Source organism: Pleurodeles waltl, chromosome 6 (genome assembly GCF_031143425.1).
Source record: "Pleurodeles waltl isolate 20211129_DDA chromosome 6, aPleWal1.hap1.20221129, whole genome shotgun sequence".
NCBI lineage: Eukaryota > Metazoa > Chordata > Amphibia > Caudata > Salamandridae > Pleurodeles > Pleurodeles waltl.
In genome coordinates, this window is record NC_090445.1 from 184,254,960 (window position 1) to 184,282,142 (window position 27,183).

General features: G+C 44.5%; 1 protein-coding gene across 1 annotated transcript in view; it reads left to right on the forward strand.

Moving 5' to 3' along the window:
- The window catches only part of DHX8 (DEAH-box helicase 8), a 251,735-nt gene that overhangs the window by 28,094 nt on the left and 196,458 nt on the right, over positions 1-27,183 (forward strand). Inside the window, exon 6 of the mRNA XM_069237773.1 lies at positions 19,439-19,744. Coding sequence (XP_069093874.1) covers positions 19,439-19,744 — 306 coding nt within the window. The remainder of the gene's footprint in view (positions 1-19,438; positions 19,745-27,183) is intronic.

Consider the following 27,183-nt stretch of genomic DNA (forward strand, 5'->3'; position numbering starts at 1 on the left):
TAGTAATTTTTAGAGTTTTCAAAAGTCCAAGCGGTGCATTTTTCCGTAACTGCATGTTACTCTATAGGTGAGAAAACATACGCAGCAAACAGGTACTTCGCAGCAACTTACAGGACCAATCTTCTGGACTTAAAGTGAGGACAGGGCAGGGTACTAGGCCACACCAACAGGTCATATCGGTCGGCACAGGCGTGGCTGGGTGCAGTGGTGCAGTTCACTATTAGTTGCCTCTTCTCCTTCGCCCAGGGCGTCTGGGTGCAGAGTGCAGTGGACCGCTGGATATTTGTCACCCAAGACGGTCACGGTTGAGGCAGGCCTGTGGACAGAGGCTGCAGGTGCTGTTGGGAAGTCCACAGTAGCCGAACTCAATGTGGGCTTCGTTTCCGGAGGGCCTGGCAACCACGTTGATACCGTTGGCCCACTTCAGCTCAGGCTAGGCAGCTTGGCTGCAGTGGTAATCTCCGGCTTCGTGTTTTGGTGGTCCTGGCTCCTCACAGTTCTACTTTGAAACAGCTCCTCTGCTCCAAAGGAGTGCTTCTTGGCGATTTGCGGAGCACTGGCAGCTCTCCTGGTTTCTTAGAGGCTGCAACGGCAGGACAGGTCAGTTGCTCCTTAATGGTCGGGTGCACAGGCAGGCTGGCAGGGTTGGCGCCAAGTCTGTTGTGCTCCTCGGTTCTCGGGTCAGCAGGCTTCTGGTCAGGGGGCACCTCTAAGGATGCTTCTGGGCACATGTATTAATAAATCAATCATTAGAATCCCTGACGGTTTATTAATACAAGATGCTTGATACCAAACATCCCTAGAGCGACACAAGTTATGCTTTAATTTTAAGGTAACCTCTTTAGTACCTATGCCCTAGGTACCAGAGGTGCCATTTACTAGGGACTTACAAAACGTACTAACGGTCTGGTCACTTGGGGAATCAAGTGACCAAGTGTCTTGTTTTTGGGGAAGGGGCACTGGCACTGGGGACCTGGTTAGCAGGAACCCAGTGCACTTCAATCAAAATTGCATTGAAAACCAGTCAAAAGGTGTGCGTAGGGTAGATGCTTCTGCAACCAGAACCCAGTTTTCTACAGCCTAGACAATTCGAGCTTTTAAAGAGGGGCTTGTGTTGGACATGAAGGTTTTAACGCTTATGAAAAAGATAGGTATAGCTACAACTCTGAACAAAATGTTGCAGCCACCATTCGAGGACTTGGAATTTGAAATTGAAAAGGCCAGTAAGTGGGGTGAGTCTGATGGGAGAGGAGGGAGTGGACTTGTGGAGTTGGCCGCCTGTGAGGGGTTGGGTGCAGGGCTTGACCAGCTCTGCTTAGCGGGTTTTGGTCACCCAAGGGTTTGACTTTAGGGCCAGGCTAGAAGAAGCCAGTCCCTGATGCTAGCCCACGATGCATACAGGCCCAGGCAGAATACAACAAGGGTATGGTGACGGGGTTGGACATATCAAAGAACATAATTATTAACATCACTGACAAAAGCATATTCATGTGTAGCATAGAGTTTCTGTGTGTACACATGTCTGTGCATAGAATGGTCACAGAGGAAGCCCTGGAGGAAAGTGTGGTTGTATATGTTGAAATATTTATGGTGCGCCGTTTACAAATCAGTGAAGATTAAAATGCAAGTAGTACTCCATTTTAAACAAGATAAAGGCTGAACACACCTGATGTGAGTTGCAGGCTCTTGGTTCAAAAGTGGGCTGTGGCTGAAAGCCAAAGTGTATCACAAATAAAACTGAGAAAAGCCAAAGCTTCTGATCACAGTATATTATCTACCATTTGATGTCTCACCACATGCTCATGTTAAATAGTTGTTAGACGATGCTACAGCCAAATGTTATGTACTGGCTGTGTGTACAAAGTATCAATGTCTATTTGCATTACTTTGCTGAAAATTTTGCGATATTGAAAATTGCTTAATATTGTAGAATGTAATGGTGACCCACCTAAAAATGGGTTAACTCAAACTGTGGTTGTTAGCATGCCTCTAAGAATGTATGCTGTTGTGCTCATCTCAGGAATGTATGTAGTATATTTTAAAAACTACAGAGGGTTCTCAGTAGAGCCCAGCTGAAGGTATCTTATTAGTAGTGGTTAATGCTTACCTGTTACTTCTTGAATGAAAATTGTGGGTCGTGTGAATTCTTAATGAAGATGAAACCATTAAATGAATAGAGAACAAATCCTTTTTTTGGAGTGTGTTCGAGGTTTAAAAAGTGGGGTATCCCATTAAAGTATGTCGACGCATTTTGTTTGTTAGGTGGTGAATACCAGCTAAAAGAGGATAACATCCACAAAATATGGGTGACTTGACCAATTATTGTCTAGCATGTGAGCAAAGATTATGCTCATTATTCTATGATTGATGATACAAAATTGGTCAGACGTAGCGTGTTGCAGTCCTTGATGTCCGGAAAGCCCCTTAGATGTTATTTAACGTGTTGTGTCATGAGTAATATAACGTGTGCGGTCATAATTAGTGCATGACAGGGGAGCAAGATATTTTTAGGTCACTAAACTAAAACTAGTGAAAATCATTAGTTTTCCATTTTTTTATACATTGGTTCTCATCTCATTTCAACACCTAACTATAACACCACTTCAATGTTTGTTTTGGTCAGTGAATTTCAGGGGATTATATAATGTTAGCAAAGACCTTCTTACCATAATGAACTATAATGTTGCTTTAACCGTTCATTTTTTCAATTGATTTTGTTTATTTTTTTATGGTATGCTAAGATGAGCATGGGCCCAAACCTCTCTAGCAATCTGTGTCCAACTCTCAATGGAACAGCTAGCCCCCATTGCACACAGGCTTTGGGCAAGAACAGCGTTGGTTGGCTGCGGGAGCAGGCCAGGCCTGCAGTCAACTTCCTGCAGAGTGGCCAACTTCTGCTGCATTCAGCTGTGCACAGCAGGGGTTGTCTGGAGGGCCAGGGATTGTAGTGTAGCCAGGGAACCAATTTGCCACATACATCCAACCACCCGCTGTGCACATCTGAAGATAGCTGGGGTTGGCTGCTCTGTGTTGTAGTGCGATGTAGTGGTGGGTTGGCCCTCCAGCCAACCCCCCACTCAGCGTGGACTATTGCCTGCACAATGGCAGTTGGCCACAGGGTCTGATGACTGGTTTTTTGGTACCCTGATACTAATTCCACTGGTTGTGACGCGCAGGGTAAGTGTTTTTTATGTTTTATGGCACTTTAACTTGGTGATTGATATGTGTAGCTGCAGTACCTTTGCAGTATTTCACTGGAGTTATGTGGTACATGGCAATGAAAAGTCATTGTGATTGGCAGATGGCTGCCTTTAAAAAAGTTAAAGACAGCCATGTTATTTTTAGATACATTTTGGCAGCATTATGCTTTATGCTTTTAGATACAGCATGGGTGTGGAATTTAATAAAATATTTACTTGTCCCTGGGACAGGTTACTTCATAAATCTACTTGTCCTGTAAAAAAAAGCTACTTGTCTCTTTGGTGCCATGTAGTGCAGCGACAAATTATGTCAGCAGTCTCTGAAAATAACCTCTCTGATTATGCCAGGGCTAATACTATAGTGTGGCTTGAACACTAGCAATTTAAAGCACTACTATAGCAATTTCCTTAGTTTGATACCTTTCCACAGATCTACATACTGGGACTGGATGAAGTAGTAAGCAGTAGTTCCAGGGCTGGAACACCTCTGTATCTGTGCAAATCTACTAACTTGCATGTTTTGAAGATTTTCACCAGCACTTCTCTAATCATTTCCCATTCTGAGAAAGGTTGGATATTTACTCCTGACAAGGGCAGAAGTAGACATTCTTCCAGGGTTGGTTAAAAAGTGGTTGGAGGGAAAGTAAACCTGTAAACACACAACACATGCATATTTGCTCATGCTAAAATATAGTTTGCAAATATGATTTCCAGGTCTACTTTTTTAAAATTCTTGTGAATTCATGAAAGCCACAAATGCAAATACATACACCATGGGTGCACATTCGTGACTTTCTTTAAGAATTGGGCCTCTGATTAGTCTGACTCTAACCAAGACATTCTGTTTTTATTAAAATTCTATTTCTGTCTCCATCCATCTATCAGCTAGCTTTACTGTTGCATGTTGGCTCACAAAGTAGTTTTGTTCAGTGCCAGGAACTACTGTGGCAATGTGTGCTTTTTGAGACCAAAATGTTTATTTTGCTTTTGCCAATGTTTGTTACAATGGCAAGGGCCTGGCAGCTCCCACAACAATAAAGAGATACAGAAGCCATGTCAAAACAAGGCGCGCATTGACATTAACCAAAAGACTGACCACCGATGTTTGATCGGTTGGTTTGGCCAGTGCTTGTTTATTTTCATGTCTTCCATAATCTTGTTGACTATGGATTGATTATCCATTATGGATATTTTTTTAAAATACTAGCATGCATCAACACATTGTACTAAATAAATGATAATTCAAAGCAATAGTACCTAAAATTTCACAGTAATTTAGAAAACGTTTTTTTTCCTACTTTGTTTCAAGACATTTTATTTTGAAAGCAAAGAATTATCAATCTCGCTTACAGGCTTCTGCAAACATTTGCATCGAATCAGAGAGCATTCTGAGAGCATTATACGTCGTCTCATTGTTAAACTTTTCAAACGTGTGTGTGTGTGTATGTATGTGTGTGTGTGTGTGTGTATATATATATATATATATATTTTTTTTTTTCTGGATCCACTGTCGGTAGTGCAGTGTGACCTTGCAACGTTTATTTAGCGGGCTCACCCTAATATTAAAGGCTTTGCATTAATGACTACAAGTTTGAACAGCATTAACATGCGGACACAAATATCACCTCAACTGCAGACAGCTTCCTTCCCTTTAAACTGTCAGCCAAAGGGTTTGTTCTGCAGGGGGTTGGGCCTACTGGTCCCAAGGACAAAATAAACCAGAAAACTTGTTGTCCTTGACTCTAAAAAAAAATATGTCCTGCGGGCTATAAGAATTTCACATCCCTGTATATAAGTAAGTTGTAGGTTTGATATTTCTTTCTGCCTATTACTACTTTATTAAAGTGGTAACAGGTAGGAAAAAATGTTTATAAGTTTGTAAAGAATTTATTTATTTTTTAAATGTACAGTACCACATATTTAACAAAAACTGATAAATTGGTTAAAAATAAAAATGCACCATAATACACCACAAGTATAGTGTACTACAGTGTATTTTGTTAATTTTAACATATTTAAATATCCAGGAAAAAAAGCCTGCAGAGTAACATGGTAATACCTACAAATTGTTGCGCTACTTAATTATTATTTTTTTTAAAATAAAATGTGGGGTTCTCAATAAACTGCTGTGAAAATATATAGAAATATATACATTAATTTCTCTACTTATTACCACTTTAACACAGTGTTAATAATTAGTGAACAACAATGAAACCTAATACTTACCAATGTGTAACACCACAACTCAGCTAAATGCAAAACACAGCCATACAGTGCTGAAACCTAAATGGCTGCCTTTTACCTTTGGTAAACAGAGCCATTAGCCAATCACATACTGACTCTCATCCATATGTACTGCGGTGTACTGCAAATACATTGTAATATACTGAAGCACAGTATATAACTAAGTATTTTAAAACTTAGAAATTAAACACTGCTTACACTGTTCACACATACTGATTAAAAACTACCATTTACACTTCATAAAATATATATTCCTGTCCCATTACATCTGCATCCATTCATGCACTCTCACTTTGCGTTTTTTTTGTTCAATTACCACACTCTACGCCACTGTAGTCCACTCTATGCTAATCCATTCTACTCCACTCCATTGTGCGCAACTCCACTATACACAACTCCACCAATCGCTATTGCACTCTATGCCACTCCATTCCCAGACACTCAAGCTATGCCCCTAAACTGTACTCCACTCTACTGTGCACAGCTCCACTCTGTGATACTGGAGTCTACACCACTTCAGTGTACACCACTGCACTATACACTGTTCCAGTGTACGCCACCCCCCTAGACTAGAATCCACTCTACGACAGTCCACTGTACACTATTACACTATACACTACTTCATTTTGCACCACTGCACTCTATGCCGCTCCAGTCTATGCTAACTTCACAGTACACTAACTCCAATCTGTTGCTCCACTCTGCTGTTCCACTCTACACCACACCACTGTACACTATTCCAGACTACACCATTCCACCCTACAATGTTCTACTGTATGCCACTACACTGTACCTCACTCCACTATACATCACTTCACTTTACGCTACCCCATTGTGTGCTGTTACTCTACCACACTTCATTCTGTGCCACTGTACTCTTCCCCACTCCACGCTATTCTACTCCACTGTATTTCACTCCATTCTTTTTCACTCCACTGTAGCCCACTCCAGTATACGCTATTCAACTCTGCCGCTACACCCTCTCCCACTACACAGTACTGCACTCCACTCAAACCACTGTACTCTACGCCAATCCACTATATGCTGTTTCAATCTATGCCACTCCGATGCACGCCACTCCACTCTGCACTGCTCCACTGTACTCTATTTCAGTATATGCTACTCTCCTGTATTCTATTCCGCTCTATGCCCCTCCACTTTACGCTATGCTGCTCTATGCCACTACACTTTACCTCACTTCACTGTACACAGCTCCACTCTACAGACCTGCCTTCTATGTTACTCCATTGTACCATATTAGTCTTCCACAGTTTATTCTGTGCCACTCTACTCTATGCTAGTCGACTGTACACCTCTCCACTCTACACCACTACACTGTACAACACTCTAATGAACACTTTTCCACTCTGTCACTCCACTGTACCCCACTACACTGTATTCCACTGTACGCAACTACACTACTCTGTGTATGTCACTTCTTCCTATGCCACTCCTCCATACACCACTCCCTCAACGTCACTCCCCTGTATACCACTCCACTTTATGGTATTCCACTGTATGCCACTCGACTGTGCCAATGTATGACACACCACTCTACGGCTCTCCATAAATCTATACTATTCCATTGTATGCAACTCCATTCAACAAAATTTCACTCTACCCTACTCTGCTGTACACCACTCCAGTGTATGCCGTCACTCGACTGTATGCTACTCTACTGTACAGTATTCCACTCTACAGTATTCCACTCTACGGCAGTGCATTGTGGGCCACTCCAATCTGTGCTATTCCCTTGTAACCCACTTCACTCTACGCCATTCTACTATAGGCTTTTTCACATTACCGTATACCATTGCACTCTACCCCACTCCTCTGTAGGCAGTCCAGTCAATCACAGTCCACTGCATGCTGCACCATTGTATGCCACTCTGCTGTATGCTATACCATTGAAAGCCACTCAAACCTTCGACACTCCACTCTACTCTATTCCATTTTATGCCAGTCCAGGTTATGCCACTCTACTCAACCGCACACTAAGCCACCACACTTTACAACCCTATATGCCACTCCACCGTTGCTTATTCTAGTCTACTCTGCCTCACTCCACTGTACTCCACTCTGTGCCTTTACACGGTACTCCAGTCTTCAACAGTTTTACACACTCTACAACATGACATACGACTCCACTGTACGACATACCAATCCACATAATAGAACTTTACTTCAGTGTATAGTACACCACTACAGTGTACTACACCCCAAGGCACTGTACTATGTGATGCCTCTCCACATTATGACACTTCAATCCACTTTATGCCTCTCTACTCGGCTACAACGTACGACAGTTTAGCCTACTGTATGCCACTCCAGTGAACGCCGCTCCGCTCTTCTGCAATTTATAAATCTACACTCTTTTACATTCTGTGCCACTGTACGACAACATACTATACTGTATGCCCCTACACTGTGTCACTGATTGGCATAGGGTAGAGTGTTGTACAGCACCCTTGGACACTACAGTCAATGATACGCCAATGTACGACACTGAAGTGTACTCTACGACAGTGGTTCTTAACCTGTGGTCCGGACCCTGTTCTGTACATACAAAGGAAATTTAAACTAGAGACTAAAAATTAAGTTGGTATCCTCCAAATTGATTTGTGGGAGCAGTGCAAGTGCATCCATCAGAATACAGTATGAATGATGGGTGGCCTCAGTGTAATTTAGAAAAGCTTGAACCTTCCAGTGATTTTGTTTTTTTTATATTTTTTTTTTAACATTTGTGAATTAAATAAAATATTTCTTCTTGTGTATTTTTTGATGGATGCTTGTTTCCGTATTTTTATATGTTGTTCTATAGTTCAAATCATCAAAATTGCTTCATTCGGGGTCCCTGCATTACAATAATGACTCAGTGGGGGACACATTTGTAATGAAAAATAAAAAACATTTAAATATAGTGAGAATAATAACGGTTAAAGTTGAGCTATTGTGAGGAAAGCTCTTTTTTTTTTTTTTTTCTTTACATACTAACCCAACCTAATCTATACAAGGAGGAGAAATTATAAAGTTATAGTTAGAACATTTATAATTTGTGAAACACCTTCAATTTATTTTGTTGCGAAACTCCATACACATTCCTTTCACATAAATCACCACCCTACATAAACTATAATTCGCCACTCTACCATACACTATCTTCTAGTAAATTACATAGTTTCAGATGTCATACGTCTTATTTCTACTGCTACGATTTCACATGCTATAGCTTATATAATATGCAGGGCTATAACCAGTGCATGGCGAAAGGGCCAATTATAATTAATGTAGTGTAGCGATTCATGCGAGAAGAATGTGTATGGAGGTGCACAACATAAAATAAATTGAAGGTGTTGCTTAAAGTTCTATCTAGTGGTGCATACATTTGAAATTAAAGATTTAACCATAGCTTTATAATTTCTTCTGTTTATATATTTTAAGTTGGGTTTGTATATAAGGAATAAATATATATATATTTTATTTAACTTAAGGGAAGGCCCCATTGGGACAACTTAAAAAAAAAAAAATGTACAGCAGAACACAACATACAGATAGACCTAACTTTTTCGGAGCAGTCATGCCCATACTGCGGCTTTCTCTAAATGCTAATTTCCTGAAAATGGCCGACCAGATTCACACACAATCCCAAAAACCTACTTTCTGAGTAAAATTCCACATTTTATATAATTCAGTTCAGCCATTTCTTTCTGTTTCGGAGAGCTCTTTGAGAATTAACATGGGAACTTGCACTTTTGGAACCCCTTTTTCTTTTCACCCCTGCTAGACAGATCTGAGTAAAACCTCCCATGAAGGAACCATGGTGGGTGAAATTTTTTATACCCCATGCATATTCGTCAAAGGGTGCTAAAGTTATTTAGAGAATAAAACAATGTCTTCCTATTGAAATTCTGACCTAACTATAATTACACACTATCACCAAATCACTGTGTAAAATACTACATTAGGTTAAAATTTCTTAAAGCCTTATCACTCTAGGTAGTTCCAGAATACGTGTATAATATCTGAAAGGAGACTTTGCCTTTATTCTTTCACTAGCTAGTTTGTATAGGTCTCCACACATTCCACATCTCTTTGCACATGTGTATACATATTAGCTGCTGGAAATCAAGCCATTTCAGTTTTGATTCAATATTATATATAACTTTCTATGATACATTGCTGATACATTGCTGCCCATGGTGTTAATGACCATGCCCAGTCTGTAACAGTTGCCTTTGTGATAGATTTGGAGCTCAAAGCTGCACCGTTGTCTCATGTGTGTATGTGTACTTGTAGGAGAGTACAGGCGTTTTGGGCACTTAATATACAGAATTAGGTGTAACTAGCTGTTTTAAAATGATCACCACTGCACAGCTCAATCATGATGTCTGTTTTAAATTTTGTATATAGTTTGGGATTGCAGGTTGCCAAACCAGTTGAGGCCACTAAAAAGGGTAGAGATCTTGGCAACAAACTAGTTCCCTAGTTAATAAAGAGAGACTCCAGAAAGTACTCACATATACAAACAATTGAATGGGGAAGAGGACTGTATTAATTTTACTTGTATTTTCTTATTTAACATGCACGCCTATCTCGAAATGGTGCTGGGAAACTGTACAAAGCATCTTGGCACTGAACTGTTCTAAAGGATCTTAGATGAAAAAAATAAAGCTTATGCTAGTTTACAAATCACCAAGTTTTCTAATGCCTTTCTGAAGAGGAGATTGGTCATGGATTTCACATTTAGAGGCAGGCTGTTCCATAGTTTGGCAGTACAGACAATAAAGCTTCTGCTGCCCCAAGAGGAACACCTGAACTTGGGGACTATTACATTTTTGGCAGAAGTAGAATGGAGCGTCCTGTTGGAAATGTACCATTTAAAGTTATGTTTAAATTAGTCTGGGCCTGTATTGTGAAGGGCCTTGTAAGCGATACAACAGGGCCTTAAAGGCAATGCACAAATTTAAAAAGAAGATAAAGAGCACAAGAAGCATAAAGTAGATTGGGAATTCGAAGCGGTCCTATTTTACCTTTTGAAAGAAATCTGTAATGAAAGTGTTTTCAAGGCCCTTCCAAAGAATAGCTGATTGGGCAGCAGCCTTATAAAAGCACCTGCTAACATTTGAAATCTTTTGAAATAGTGTTTTAAGTTTGGTGGATTTAGAAAGGAAATTACTCTTGGATGGAACCTATTGCTCCATGATAGAAAATAAAGGTCCCAAGATTGACCATATGGACCAATGGCCACCACAGTATTCAGCATGTAGATGAAATTGTTGGTTGAATCATCATGATAATCTAAACAGGGAATGGAATCTGGATTACTAAATGCATAGTAAGTGGTGGAATGTAAGGTTTTTTTTTTTTTTTTTTTTTTTTTTAATAGTTGTTACACATCATATTATTTAGGCTGCCTGGTGATGTAAGTCAATAAAATGACTAGGTCAGTACGTTTCATAATTTGCTGGATATTTCTCTTCATGCAAAGCTTTCCCTGCAGACGAGAACTTAATTATGACTTGTATTGTAGTGCCAGTGAAAAATATATATTGAGAAGAGATAACAAATGGCAGACTGCATACCTTATTTACTCAATGTGAAGTGCCACTGAGATTTGAAGATGTCTATAGTGATACAAGTCTGCATCGTGTCTGCAAAAAAATGGCTGCTTTCACAAAGTGGTGTATATATGTATAAATAAAATTCAAATTATAAATAAATTAACCTCTTAGCTGCTGGGCCTTTTCCCCCCCAGTGCTGAGCCCTTTTTTGGCTATTTGGGGTAGTTCGCGCTTAGGGCTTCATAACTTTTTGTCCACATAAGCTAACCACGCCAAATTTGCGTCCTTTTTTTCCAACATCCTAGGGATTCTAATGGTACCCAGAGTTTGTGGTTTCCCCTGGAGGAGACCAAGAAAATAGCCAAAATACAGTGAAAATTTTTTTTTTCCAAAAAAATGGGAAAAAAGGGCAGCCGAAGAAGGCTTGTGGTTTTTTCCCTGAAAATGCCATCAACAAAGGGTTTCTGGTGCTGAAATCACTATCTTCCCACCTTTCAGGAACGGGCAGACTTGAATCGGAAAACCACATTTTCCAACACAAATTTGGCATTTTACTGGGACATACCCCATTTTTACTATTTTTGGTGCTTTCAACCTCCTTCCAGTTAGTGACAGGAATGGGTGTGAAACCAATGCTGGATCCCGGAAAGCTAAACATTTCTGAAAACTAGACAAAATTCTGAATTCAGCAAGGGGTCATTTGTGTAGATCCTACAAGGTTTTCCTACAGAAAATAACAGCTGAAATAAAAAAATATTGAAATTGAGCTGAAAACAACAGCCATTTTTCTATGTTTTACTCTGTAACTTTTTCCTGCGATGTCAGATTTCTGAAAGCAATATACCGTTTTGTCTGCTGGACTCTTCTGGTTGCGGGGATATAAAGGGCTTATAGGTTCATCAAGAACCCTAGGTACCCAGAGCCAATAAATGAGGTGCACCCTGCAGTTGGTTTTCATTCTATACTGGGTATACAGCAATTCATTTGCTGAAATATCAAGAGTGAAAAAGAGGTATCAAGAAAACCTTTGCATTTCCAAAATGGGATCAAGATAAGGTTTTGAGGAGCAGTGGTTATTTGCACATCTCTGAATTCCGAGGTGCCCATACTAGCATGTGAATTGCAGGGCATTTCTCAAATAGACGTCTTTTTTACACACTCTCTTATATTTGGAAGGAAAAAATGTAGAGAAAGATAAGGGGCAATAACACTTGTTTTGCTATTCTATGTTCCCCCAAGTCTCCCGATAAAAATGATACCTCACTTGTGTGGGTAGGCCTAGCGCCCGCGACAGGAAATGCCCCAAAACACAACGTGGACACATCCCATTTTTTGACAAAATACAGAGCTGTTTTTTGCAAAGTGCCTACCTGTAGATTATGGCCTCTAGCTCAGCCGGCACATAGGGAAACCTACCAAACCTGTACATTTTTGAAAACTAGAGACCTAGGGGAATCCAAGATGGGGTGACTCGCGGGGCTCTGACCAGGTTCTGTTACCCAGAATCCTTTGCAAACCTCAAAAAGTGGCTAAAAAAACAAGTTTTCCTCACATTTCGATGACAGAAAGTTCTGGAATCTGAGAGGAGCCTCAAATTTCCTTCCACCCAGCGTCCCCCCCAAGTCTCCCGATAAAAATGATACCTCACTTGTGTGGGTAGGCCTAGCGCCCGCGACAGGAAATGCCCCAAAACACAACGTGGACACATCACAGAAAACAGAGCTGTTTTTTGCAAAGTGCCTACCTGTAGATTATGGCCTCTAGCTCAGCCGGCACCTAGGGAAACCTACCAAACCTGTACATTTTTGAAAACTAGAGACCTAGGGGAATCCAAGATGGGGTGACTCGCGGGGCTCTGACCAGGTTCTGTTACCCAGAATCCTTTGCAAACCTCAAAAAGTGGCTAAAAAAACAAGTTTTCCTCACATTTCGATGACAGAAAGTTCTGGAATCTGAGAGGAGCCTCAAATTTCCTTCCACCCAGCGTCCCCCCAAGTCTCCCGATAAAAACGATACCTCACTTGTGTGGGTAGGCCTAGCGCCCGCGACAGGAATGGATCACACAAGGGTCAATGGTAGTCCTTGCTTGAGGTCTACTGTTAACCCTGGAGTGATTCATTCCTGAAGCAGGCACTAGGCGCAGGCACACAAGCGGGGTTGTGTTTTTATCAGGACAAGTGGGGAAACACTGGGTGGTAGGAATTTTGAGGATACCTGCAGATCCCTGGACTTCTGCTCATTGGAATGCAAGGAAAATGTGTTTTTTAAGCACATAATGTAATTTCAAGGGGATTCTGGGTGAAGGAAAACTGGTGAAAGCCATGCAAGTCCTGCACCCTTGGTCTCCCCTGGTACTAGTTTGTTAAAGTTAACCCACCACTCACACTGGTTGGTTTTAGCACCTCCAGAAATTATGGTTTTAAAGCATGATTACTTATCAAAGTATCTGAATGTTGAAACCAAGCCTTCTGAAGGTGGGCCATAAAGCCGCGTCCAGGCACCAACCTCTTTATGGTCCATTCACACGCCATTCACGCACAACAAACAACCCTTTCATATCGCCAGCCACGGGCCCAATCCAATCAATCACTCCACTCACATTAACTTACCGCTGCCAGACAAGGGCCCATCACATTCACACGCCACAGAACGGATTAAGTTTGACTACATTTTACCACCTGTCAAGTAACTGCCTCCTTCTTCCTTAACATTACCAAATGCATGCGTAACAAACCTTTACTAATGACTCCTGTGACAGCCACCTGAGGCTCGGGAAGACATGTTTTTCATGCGCCTTTAGCGCACTCTCTGTGCTAAATCCAACTCCTTCCAGTTTGTGGATGCAAGTTGGGGGTGTCCGAGTATGCCGTACAAAGCGATTCCTCGAACTGAGTGAGCATATCTACCTTTGAAACTAAGGGAGACATGCTGGGGATTTCTCATGCTGTTACCTAAAGAGAAGGTCATAGGCTACCTGCCTCCTTCTTCCTTAACATTACCAAATGCATGCGTAACAAACCTTTACTAATGACTCCTGTGACAGCCACCTGAGGCTCAGGAAGACATGTTTTTCATGCGCCTTTAGCGCAATCTCTGTGCTAAATCCAACTCCTTCCAGTTTGTGGATGCAAGTTGGGGGTGTCCGAGTATGCCGTACAAAGCGATTCCTCGAACTGAGTGAGCATATCTACCTTTGAAACTAAGGGAGACATGCTGGGGATTTCTCATGATGTTCCCTAAAGAGAAGGTCATAGGCTATGGAAAAGGGTAGTGTTTGGTACATAGGGGAGTCCATGAGAACGTAGCATATGTCCCAGCCAACATTATGTGCAGTGATGTGACTATAATGCACTTATACAGCAAACTGAACATCTACTAAGTTCTGATGGAGGATGAACATGAAAAGCAGGTCAAACACTGACCTATACAAGTCATTCTCCTTTAGTGCTGGGATGGCACCAATGGGTTTGAATCCATAGGTGTAGATGATGTACATCTGTACTACCTTTACTATCTGCCTTCTACCTGTGCAATAACCCTGTGAAGGCACTCCTACCATAAGCTTTCCTTACCCATCCATGTCTCTGTTCTCATCAGAGTCCTGGCTAATCCTGTATAATAGCCAAGTGAACCTATACTAGTTTGTGGAAGCAAGTTGGGGGCTTCCAAGTATGCCCTACAAAGTGATTTCTCGAACTGAGAGAGCATATCTACCGTTGAAAGTAAGGAAGACATGCAGGTGAAGAAAGGGTACTCCGTGGCAATGTGGCATATGTTCTGTCTACTAGTATATGCAGTAGGGGGAAGAAAACGCATGTTAATTGAACAGAACACCGACCACGCCAAAAGGAAGTCCATGATGAAGTAAAATTCTGTGGCTCCTTGCCTAACGAAGCAGTGGCCCATGGACGTTCGGTATCCATGCACTGCCACTGAAAGGATTACCCAACAGCAGCTCAACCTCAGTCGATTTCCCAGAACTTTGCTTTAGTATGATACAACGTAAAGCAAGTAGGGATACAGAGGCCTGGTTGTGATGGACACTGGGGACAGTAATACCGACTCTCCTGCCGCTTTCCATGCTTTGAGCACACTTTACAGCGACGACATGGGCGATCCTTTTTGGGTGTTTTAGGTATGCGATCAGCAAAGTGTCGCTCCTGCAGCCTTGCCACATCCTCCAGAACATATGAGGTGGAGGCTGCTGCTTCTTCAGTAACAGCAGTGAGGCTTTCAATTACAGACAACTGGAAGTCAAGGAAAGTCATGAGTCTTCCTGTTGTTGTCTGACGGTAAACAACATACGCATTATATGTTGCCATCTGAATCAGGTGGGTAAACAGTTTCTTGTACCAAGTGCGAGTTTTACGACACGCATTGTATGGTTGAAGAACCTGGTCGTTCTTGTCCACTCCACCCATGTACTTATTGTAATCAAGTATACAGATGGGCTTGTGGACTTCGGCCATCTGACCCCAAACCGTGATGGGAGAAGTGCTCTCATCATGAATTGTAGTGAGCACGTATACATCACGTCTATCTAGGAACTTGACTGCGAGCAGTTCGTTAGAACGCAATGCAGTACTCTGTGATTTCTGGAGCTTCTTGCAAACAAGCTCCCGCGGGAATCCTTTGCGGTTACAACGAACTGTACCGCAGGCCACAGTGCCAGCTTTGTAGAGCTCACTGAACAGCTCTACTCCTGTATAGAAATTGTCCACATAAAGGTTATAACCTTTGTGAAGAAGTGGATGGACAAGTTCCCATACAATCTTACCTGTGACCCCTAACGTGGGAGGGCAACCTACAGGGTTTAGGGTAGAATCCTTCCCTGTATACACTCTCAGGCTGTACACATAGCCAGTAGAGCTCTCACACAGCATGTACAGCTTTATGCCATAGCGAGCTCTTTTGCTCGCAATGTACTGTCTGAAAAGCAGCCGTCCTTTGTACAGGATCAAGGACTCATCGACTGCTATATTCTTTCCAGGAGTATAGATCTCTGGAAACCTGGCAGACAAATGTTCCACGACAGGCCGAATTTTGAACAACCTGTCATGATCTGGATGGTCCCTGGGCAATGCAGCAGAATTGTCATTGAAATGCAGCATGCGCTGCAGTAGCAAAAAACGATCTCTGCTCATGTATGGTGCGAAGATGGGAGTTACCCAAACCGTGCGAGTCGTCCAGTAGGACTGCAAGGTGGGTTTCTGTACTAACCCCATTTTGAGGGTAAGGCCCAAAAATATCTTCAACTCCGCCAGCGAAGTGGGAGTCCACTGGCGTGCCCTAGAACGGGGCCCTAGAGTGCCTCCGCGCTCCCTCAGAAATTGGTCTGCACGCAAATTTGTTTGCTGCACAACTTTCTGAAGAAAGTCAACATCCAAAAACAGATAGATGTAGTCGACTGGCAAAAAGTTAGCTGTATCGACTTTACATCCAGCGTCACCAGTAAAAGGTGGAATTTGGGGCTGAACCAAACAGGGGGGCTGCCAAGAGAGCACTCGTTCTGTGCTTGCGGCAGCAAGCACGTGCTCTCTGGGTTCGGCTAACCCAATGTGGTCCCGCTGCCCAGAATGTGCTTGCGAAGGGACAGCACGGATGTCGTCATTGTCTCCTTCAGACTCACTGGAAGAGGTGTCGTCAGATGGGACTCCGCCGACTGAAAAATCACTCCCAGAATCTGCCCCATTGTCCTCTCCCTCAGATGCTGTCTCAGTGTCTGCTGTCTCAGTCTCTGAGCCTACATCAGAACTGTCCTCCATAACCCGAGCTAGGGCTTGATCAGCAGTCATCCAACGAGACGCCATCTCTGCAACTGGCTAAACTGTCCCTCTAAATTACTATCCTACGTAGAAGGCAGATAGTCACAAAATTGCTTGTTGGTATGTTTGTTGTGTACAACAGGAAATGTCGTCACCTTACCTTCGCTTCTTCTCCAATTCTGCAGATTCTCTGAAAACACTGAAAAAAACAAAAAAAGAATGTATTACTTCACCTTACCACACACCCTGTGCAACAGTCATTTTTGGTGCTCTGCCTCCCATTACCTCCTCTTCTAATTCCCTCAGTACTATCCAGCAAAACTGCCACTACAGAAAAGACATGCATGCATGCATATTGTGTGTGTATATGTATATATATATATATATATATATATATATATATATATATATATATATATATAATAATATATATATATTTATATGTTTAGAAACAAAGTGGTTGAAGGGTTGCTGGGCGGCACACTTCACTGCCGGTGCCCAGTGACAGGGAAGACCAATCTAGAAATTATCTAATGCCGAAAAATTTCACCGCACTCCATGAAGTACAAATAAACGTGTATTTTATTGCAGTCAATAACCACCAACGTGTTTCAACTCACCAAGGAGTCTTGATCACGGTCCTCGTGGAGTGCGGTGAAATTGTTCACCATTATAAAACAACACACACAAGAATAACAAGCATTTACAATGCAATGGGTCTCGCATCTGCTAGAGTTAGAGCTATTAGCGTTATAAACTCCTAACCCAACTTTTCTTGCCACATAAATTGATAATTTAAAGTTAAACTCTTTCACATAAGAGAGCCGATTCACAGCGCCATGGCCACCATGAGCATCATGTGAAGAGTTACACAAAAGGAAAAGAAGTTCGCTCGCAGTTAAACGTAACAGCAAAAGTGCAATTAGCCATGTACCAGGGGCCAAGGCGGTAGCAAAACCTCCCCAAGGAGGGACAAAGGTAAATCATTTTCCAATGCCATCAAAGGAGTGGTAGTGATGGGCGTGAGGTGGGCGTTGTTAGAAGCCCAGATACACACCAACAAGTCAGAAAAGCAGCACATGGACGCTGCAATGCTTGTCCTGAAAAAAATATATATATCTATCTATATATATATCTATATATATATCTATATATCTATATATCGATATATATATATATATATATATATCTATATAGATATATATATGTGTATACATATATACACATATATATGAGACTCATGTCACAAATCTTTTTCTTTTTATACATGTGTGCTTGCCCTCGGCAAAGCACACATGTATAAAAAAAAAAATGGCCCCATTGATGGTCACCCTAAGGGCTGACCACCAACAATTTGTTTTTTTTTGTTTTTTTTTACCCTGGGGGGGCGATCGGCCTCCCCAGGCAAAACTACGTTTTTTTTTTTCCCCCTGGGGTCGGCCCGTGTTCCAAGGGCCGACCCCGCCATTTTTTGTTTCTTTTTTTTATTTCTTTTTTTTTGTGGGGGGCGCGATCGCCCCCCAAAACAGTATAAATAATTAAAATATTGCCGGGGGGGGGTGGCCCTTTTACGAGGGGGCCGACCCCCCCAAAGAAGATCCCTGGTGCCTAGTGGCGTTTCCTGGCCGTGGATCGCAGCCGCGCTGCGATCCACGGCCAGGAAACGGTGCCAGGGAGGCATCGATGGAAAGGGGAGAGCCTCCCCTTTCCATCGATGCCTCCCTGGCATCTGGGGAGGCCGTTTTGGCCTTTTTTTCCCCACCGGAGAAGGAAAGAACGCTTACCTCCGTCTCTCCTTCTCCGGTGGGGAAAAAATGTGACGTCAGCGCGCCTCGCGGCGCGCTGACGTCATAAGGGGGCGGGAGGGGGGTGGGATGGAGACGCGGAAGCTCTTCCGCGTCTCCTACGGTAAAAAAAAAAAAATAATAAAATCCTCCGGTGCATTGCACCCGAGGATTTTTAACCCCCTCCCTGGTGTCGGCCACTGGTCGTGACCCGCACCAGGGAGGGAGTGTGGGCGTCGGCCAGTGGCCGACGCCCGCATTTAACGGGTTAAAAAATAATAATGAAGAAATAAATTAAAAATATTGATCAAAATATGTGTGTGTGTGTGTGTGTGTATGTGTGTGTGTGTATATTGTGTGTATAATTACAAATTATTATATTTTTACTCTCTTGTAAGCTTTACTTTGACTACCCATCACTATAAGTCATGTCTCTATCAATCTATCCTCCATTCCCACTCTACCTTATCCCAAAACCATTCTAGTACTTTCATTGCCTGAATAACCCTGCCTAAGTTGTTCCCTCCTCTTTCACATCTAACTCACCCAAACCTCAGTTTACCACCATGATCTCCCAAACAACCCTACTAAATTTTCCCTCATTTATCTCACCTTCATCAGGGGTAGTAAGCGCTATATAAATACTATTACAATACAATACAATATGCAATCTCAGGATTAGAGAGATAGTGGTTCATGAGTTCTTATTGCTTTCCAAAGTTCCTAACACTCAAGGTTAAGTTATGAAGACTAAAAGGAGGAAATAAAAGTCCACAGCTTACCATTTGAAACTGTTCATCCCAGGTCAGTTAGTTAACAAATAAAATGACTTCCCACTAAATGTTATCGGAATCGCTAGTGTAAATAATTTTTTTTCTTATCAGAGATAAAAAAAGGAAAAGGAGTCGAAGCCGTAGCCGGGACAGAGACAGAAAGCGGCGTCGCTCATCTCGGACTCGTTCAAGATCAAGAGATCGAAAGAAGGAGAAGCTCAGACATCGTTCCAGGAGCACTAGCCCGATCAAGGAATCACGCGATCGTGAACGGCACACAGATAAGAACAATGAACGATGGCGCGAAAAGCATGTGGAACGCCCACCACCTGAGGAACCTTCCATTGGGGACATCTACAATGGCAAAGTTACTAGTATCATGCAGTTTGGATGCTTTGTTCAGCTAGAAGGGCTGAGGTGAGCACTATTTCAGTATCTAACATATAAACAGAAGTATGTTCGGTGTACATGTGTTGTCTTTTTTTTTTTCATTTTTACCTTAAACAAAATTATTATATTCAGTCAGCATATCAGTATGCACTCATTGTGGCAAGGGATTCAAGGGCATCTTCAGTGATGTATGATATGATTATCTAAGGTCTGCACTTGCACAGAAGTTGATGGTTACTTCTCCTTGCTACAGTCATTTTGAGAATGCCTCTGTTGCTTGTGAAGAGCGATGTCCACTGAAGGGAGATTTAAAGAATGCTAGAAGTATTTCATTTAAGTCTCATATTATTCTCTTCACTTTAAGGATGTTTGAGCCTCATAGTGATTGCTGTTGTGAAAGGTTTCATTTTTTTGTGGGAGCAGTCTGTGACCAGGGTGTCTGGGCTATCATCTATTGACTTATTTCTATCAGTGCTGATACAGCAAAACTCCACAAACCCTATATTTCCTCTAACGACTGAGCAAAGTATCTTTGCTTAGAGTAAATGAAATTTGTGAATGTGAAATACTGAATTTATTTATGAAAGTGTCTCATACCTAGTGTAGGCTTTTTACTGGTATTGAGGAATCCCTATATGAAGAAAATGGAGCAGATGATGCATTCTTTATATTAAAAGCAATATAAGAAAGAATATATTGCACTCTTATTTTGAGTATATTTCTTTGCCTCAAACTTCTCCCAAGTTAGAACCCTTCAAAACTGGGCATGTTGAATGCTTTGTGTTCATTGTGGGTTTAACACTGTAATGCAGGCCATTCCAAAAGTATTGGTGTCGCACTTTTCTCCTGCAATTATGTCTACTTGCAGTTACCAGTCTATTGCTACATAATTTAAACAGTCTCTGCTATGCATGCCAGAGGAAAAAAAAGCACTTCTCACATTTTAGCCTTTCCTGGAAATCCTTAGTGAGATTTAGCTCATATCCTATGTGGAAGTGACACGTCTGGCATACCTGTATTACCTGTTCTTGAGTCATTGACCAAAACATCAAACTTATTGATAACCTAACGGACAAGGCCCTTAAGGGGTCAAAGCACCCCTGTGGTCAAATACCTATGTTCCAATAGGTGGCTTAAAAGTGTGGGCTGGGCTGGACTTGTGAGGTGGTGGTAAGACTGGTTTGCAGAAGTTTGGTCCCTGTCAACAAAACAAAGATGAACTGTGAGATGGCACAGAGTAAATTAACAGTGGCTGAGACTAATTTGGGAAGTTTTTCATTTTGACACTATTGTTCTGGGACATCACTCTAGGTGCTGTAGCTTTGCCTCGCTGTCAGTCCCTCAGATTTGTAACTTAAAGTACTACAAGTGCCATGTCTGTGGATTTCCGCTCAACATGACAATTACAAGCTATCTAATAATTTCCTGGCACTTTCATACAAGCTTTTCTGCTTTTCCGCTCTTCAGATTTCTGCCTGTTTACTGCCGTTTTCTGCCTGTATTCTGCCTGTTTTTTGCCTTGTTTATTGCCCTTTTCACTTCTTAGTTCTTTCCCGATAATCTCCCTCTCCCCGGTCCTGCTGCTACGTCCCCTACGGTCACGCCCCCCTTACACCCTCCTACCGCCTCCCAGCTGTTCCTCCCTCCCACCTCCCCTTCTTAATGGCATCTGCTGCGCGGTGTCGAGTGTGACCCCTGACCTGCCTTAAGGCCAGGAATCACTCAACACTCCGAGCAGCTCCACCAGCCTGCCTCCGTGCCCCCGACCTCACCCTCACTACTGTCGCGAGTTCGAGGCCCTCCACCACCCGCAGGTCCCCGCCTGCGCCTCATCCCTGGTGTCTAGTGGTTTGCCGTAAGTATTGTGTGTGTGTGTCTGTAATCTGTATTAGTGCTTTTTGTGCCGTTTTACTGTACCTTTTTTGTTTACTGCCCTCTTCGGATTTCTGCCAGTTTACTGCTGTTTTCTGCCTGTTTTTTGCCTTGTTTATTGCCCTTTGCATTGCCTTGCTCTTTCCCGATCCTCTTCCTCTCCCCGGTCCTGCCGCTGCGTCCCTTGCATCCTGCCCCCTCGCGCCCCCATTTGCTCCCGCCTCCCAGCTGCTCCTCCCTCCCACCTCCTCTTCTTAATGGCGGCCGAAGCCCGTCTGCCCCCGTCCCCGCCTGGACCGCGCCCCGGACCAGCCCCCCCTGTCCCTCGAGCCTCCCACGCCACCAGACAACATTACATCACAACAGAACTCCTCGCACTCAACCCCGGCCGCCCCACCGCCTGCGTCCAGACCTCCCCAAGACACCCATGGATCTTTTTCCTGCCGCACGTGCCCCTTCACCAGCGCTCAAGCCACCAAGCACCACAACAACGCCACCAACCTCAACCATCTCAGCTGCATCCTCCTCAACACCCACTCCGTCCACAAGCACGCCATTGAACTCTGGGACCTGCTCACATCAACATCGCCTTCCTCTCCGAAACCTGGATGAACCCCCTCATCGGAACCAGACATCGCTTTAGCCATCCCTGAGGGCTACAAAATCACCCGAAGAGACTGTACCGACAAACCAGGAGGAGGAATCGCCATAGTCCGCAGGAGCTCCATCAGGGTCTCAACCAACACCCACGACGCCGTAGATGCCGCAGAACACCTACACTTCCAGATACGCGTCAACGCCAACACCACCATCAGAGGAACCCTCATCTACAGACCTCCGGGCCCCCGCCCACAATTCTGCGACACCATCGCCGACACTATCTGCACCCACGCCCTTGCCTCCACGGACTACATGCTCCTCGGTGACTGAATTTCCACCTGGAGAACACCGGCAACAGAAACTCCTCAGCCCTACTGGACAACCTAGCCAACCTTGGCCTCAAGCAGCTGGTCACCTCGCCCATCCATTCAGCCGGTGTCACAGTCAACGCCATCTTCTTCTCCAGCAGCCACGTCACCTTCACTCACACCACCGAACTCCATTGGACCGACCACTATTGGGGTAATTTTTCCTTCCAGAAACCCACCACCAACAGCATCGAATCCCTCACCGCAAGTGGAACAAGATCTCCACGGACCAATTGATCTCCAACCTAGCCCACGCCCTTCCACCCAAAACCAACGACCCCAACACTGCTGCCCTCAACCAATGGCTCGAAGACTGCACCAACACCCTCGCTCCACTCAGGAAAACCACCAACCAACAGAAAAGCTTCCTTGTTCACCGCAGACCTTCAGGCCTCCAAATGAGAATGCCGGAAAGCAGAGAGGATCTGGTGCCTACAACAAACAGAAAACAACCACGCCGCCCTCACAACCGCCATCCGCAAACCTCACCAGCTCATCTGGACCACCAAAAGAACGAATTGACAACAATGCACACAACAGCAAGGAGCTCTTCAGCATCATCAAGAAACTCACCAACCCCAAGTCCTGATCTGCCGATTTCCCCCTTCCCCCAAACCTCCCTCACATGACCTCTGCGACTCCCTCACCGCCACCTTTCACCGCAAAATCACAGACATCCATGGAAGCTTTGCACCGCCGTCCCCCACCACCACCACGGGCAAGGTCGACCCCAACGCACTGAGCCATACAAACGTCCTGAGCGCCTGGACCCCCACCAACGACAAGGAAACTACCAAGACCATGAGCACCATCCACTCTGGCTCTCCCGCTGACCCCTGCCCTCACCACGTCTTCAGTAAAGCCAGCCAAATCATCGCTCCCCAGCTCCAGACCATGACCAACAGCGCCTTCGAGACCGCCATCTTCCCAGAGAGCTGGGAACACACCAAAGTCAACGCCCTGCTCAAAAAAACCCAAAGACCTAAAAAACTACCGGCCAATTTCCCTACTCCCCTTCCCCTTCGAAGGTCATCGAGAAGATAGTCAACAGCCAACTATCCCACTTCTTGGAGGACAACAGCCTACTCGACATATCCCAGTCTGGCTTCCGCAAGAACCACAGCACCGAGACCGCTCTTATCGCTTGCACCAATGACATCAGGTGCCGGCTCGACAAATGTGAAACCGTTGCCCTTATCCTCCTTGACCTCTCCGCAGCCGTCGACTGTCACCACACCCTTCGCACACGCCTCTACGATGCCGGAATCCGCCACAGAGCCCTGGATTGGCTCACATCCTTCCTCTCTAGAAGACACTAGAGAGTCCGCCTCCCCCGTTCCTTTCTAAAGCCACCAGGACCATCTGTGGAGTCCCCCAGGGATCCTCAGTCAGCCCCACCCTCTTCAATGTGTACATGGCACCACTCGCCAACATCGTCTGATCCCACTGCCTCAAAATCGTCACCTACGCAGACGACACTCAGCTCATCCTCTCCCTCACGAAGTACACCGCAACAGCTAAGACCAACCTCCACAACGGTCTTCAGGCCATCGCCAACTAGGTGGAAACAAGCCGCCTCAAGCTGAACTCGGAGAAGACTGAGATCATCATCTTCAGCACCAACAGATCAGCTTGGGATGACTCCTGGTGGCCTGCCACTCTGGGGTCGGCCCCAATGCCCACAACCCACGCACGCAACCTCGGCTTCATACTGGACTCCTGCTCTCTGACTCAGCAAGTCAGTGCCATCTCATCCTCATGCTTCAACACCTCCGCATGCTCCGCAAGACCTTTAGATGGATCCCCGTGGAAACCAGAAGAACGGCCACCCACGCCCTCGTCAGCAGCAGACTGGACTACGGCAAAGCCCTCTATGCGGGGAACAACGACTAAGCTCCAGAATAAACTCCAGTGCATCCAGAATGCCTCAGCACGACTCATCCTCAACCTCCCTCGCCACGAACACATCTAAGCCCACCCCAGAGACCTCCACTGGCTGCCCGTCAACAAAAGGATCGTCTTCAAACTCCTGATCCACGTCCACAAAGCTCTCCACGATGCTGGACCTGCCTACCTCAACGAGCGCCTCAACTTCCACATCCCGACACGCCAGCTCCGCTCCACCAACCTCACCTTTGCAACCGCCCCATCCCCCCCCCCCGCATCCACCGCACCACCACCGGCAGCAGATCCTTCTCCCACCTTGCTGCCAAAACCTGGAACTCCCTCCCCGTCAACCTACGTCTGACCCAGAACCCCATGACTTTCAGGAAGTGCCTCAAGACCTGGCTCTTCGAACAGTAGCACTCCCCACCCTGACCCCAGCGCCTTGAGACCCTTCTGGGTGAGTAGCGTGCTTAACAAATTACTGACTTGATTGATTGATCGATTTTAAACTATCCACCACATTTTGGTGTCCTAGTCAAGTACTCTCATTGTTTAGGAATGACTTGACAGGGCAGCTGTCTGCAGAGATGGTGTTATAAAGTACTTAAAAACATACACATGTTTTGGATTTAATATTGTACATATGGCTTTGGCTTCACCCAGGTGAGTATTCTCTCACCTCATGCTGTTGACTGATTTGTGTATCATTCTGCCTGTTATGGATTGCTTACTCTCTAGGGTTTGAGAGACTATTTTACATTTCAAAAGTACCCAGTTATTCAGAATTGAATTTGTTTTCATCTAGATTCTATACAGAAAGACCTGTGTGTGTGTGTGTTTTTTTTTTTTTTCTTTTTTTACTGTAACTAGCTATTTCTTTTTTCCGGCACTCAAATAAAAGCCAAACGTGCTAGCTTTGCCAATACTTGTTTGTGTACTCTGGTTATCCCTAGTCAATGGCATTCAACCATAAAACATGCATTTGCAATGCAATAGGTCTCGCATTTGTGAGAGTTGGAGCTATTGGCGTTGTAAATGACTATGGGCCTAAGTACAACCCTGGCGGTCTTAAGACAGGGCCACGGCTGCGTGGCAGTCAAACCGCCGCCAATGTGGCGGTCTGACAGCCACATTACGACCGTGGCGGTTGCACCACAGTCGGACTACCAGCACCGCCAGTTTTCCTTCAGTGGAGAGCTGGCAGTCCTAATCTGCCAGGGCAGCCCTGTGAGCAGCGCTGCCCTAGGGATTACGACCCCCCCTTTCTGCCAGCTTTTACTTGGCATGGGCAGTGCCGAGGTCTGGGCAGCCCTGTCTCGCTTTTTACTGCCTGCTTTGCAGACCGTGAAAATCCAGATGGGTGCTTGTTCTCCCTACGCATCCAAGCATTGCCGCCGGCTCAATTATGAGCTGGCGTCAATGTTGTGGGCTGTTTCCCGCTGACCCAGTGGGAAACTCCTAATGGGGCCCACGGGAAGGCAGCCACACTGGCATCAACCTGACTGTGGACCTTCGACAGGCGGCCTTTTCTGTCTGCCGAAGTCGTAATAAGGCCCTATGTCTTTTACCTATGTGTTTTGCTTTAGAATGTAGTGGAAGTATGAACAGAGACGCACGTTTGCAGCACTGTCTAGACAACTAAAAATGGGGAATTACCACTGGGACCAGAGACACAGCTGCAGCACTGCCTAGAGTACTTAGAAGGGGGAATTACTGACTGGAACAGAGAAGCAGCTGCAGCACTGTCTATAGGACTCGGAACAAGAAGTTATCACTAGTACCAGAGAAGTAGCTTGCAGCATTGTCTAGAGGTTTAAGAATGAGAATTTACCACAGGGACCAGAGAAGCAGATGCCACACTCTTTAGAGGACTGTAGAATGAGGAAGACTGAAAGAGGATGAGTGTGTGTGTCGTGTGTGTGTCGTGTGTGTGTCGCGTGTGTGTGTGTGTGTGTGTTTAACCCTCTCTGTCTCTCTCTCTCTCTCTCCCTCTCCCTCTCCCTCTCCCTCTCCCTCTCCCTCTCCCTCTCCCTCTCCCTCTCCCTCTCCCTCTCCCTCTCCCTCTCCCTCTCCCTCTCCCTCTCCCTCTCCCTCTCCCTCTCCCTCTCTCTCTCTCTCTCTCTCTCTCTCTCTCTCTCTCTCTCTCTCTCTCTCTCTCTCCGTCTCTCTCTCTCTCTCTCTCTCTCTCTCTCTCTCTCTCTCTCTCTCTCTCTCTCTCCGTCTCTCTCTCTCTCTCTCTCTCTCTCTCTCTCTCTCTCTCTCTCTCTCTCCGTCTCTCTCTCTCTCTCCGTCTCTCTCTCTAAGGCTGCATTGCCCAAAAGGGAGAAGGGACCATCACACGCTGTAACAGAAGGAACCATGAACGCTCGTGAAGCTAGTGTGATGGCCAACAAAAATGTTCTCTTAGTGAAATTGCCTGGGGGGGGGACTAAGCATACAAAGGAGGGACATCTAGAAAAATGCGCCAATAAAAAGGAAGCATTTAAGACTAGCACAACAAAAAATGAATGGCAATAGTGGGTGTAGTTAAAGCCCACAGACTGAATACAGCATGTCTTACAGACAGCGCTAGTGCACCGCCTAGGCTCGACCTAATGAATACTATGTTAAACACCAGTTTGGGGAGGGAAACTCGTTATTAGAGAGATAAAATCCAGCAGAATTATGTCTTTGGCATCACCCAGTCTAAGGTTTTGTTGGAAGGTCAGTCATGATCTGTTTGTTTTAAGGAAGATGGTC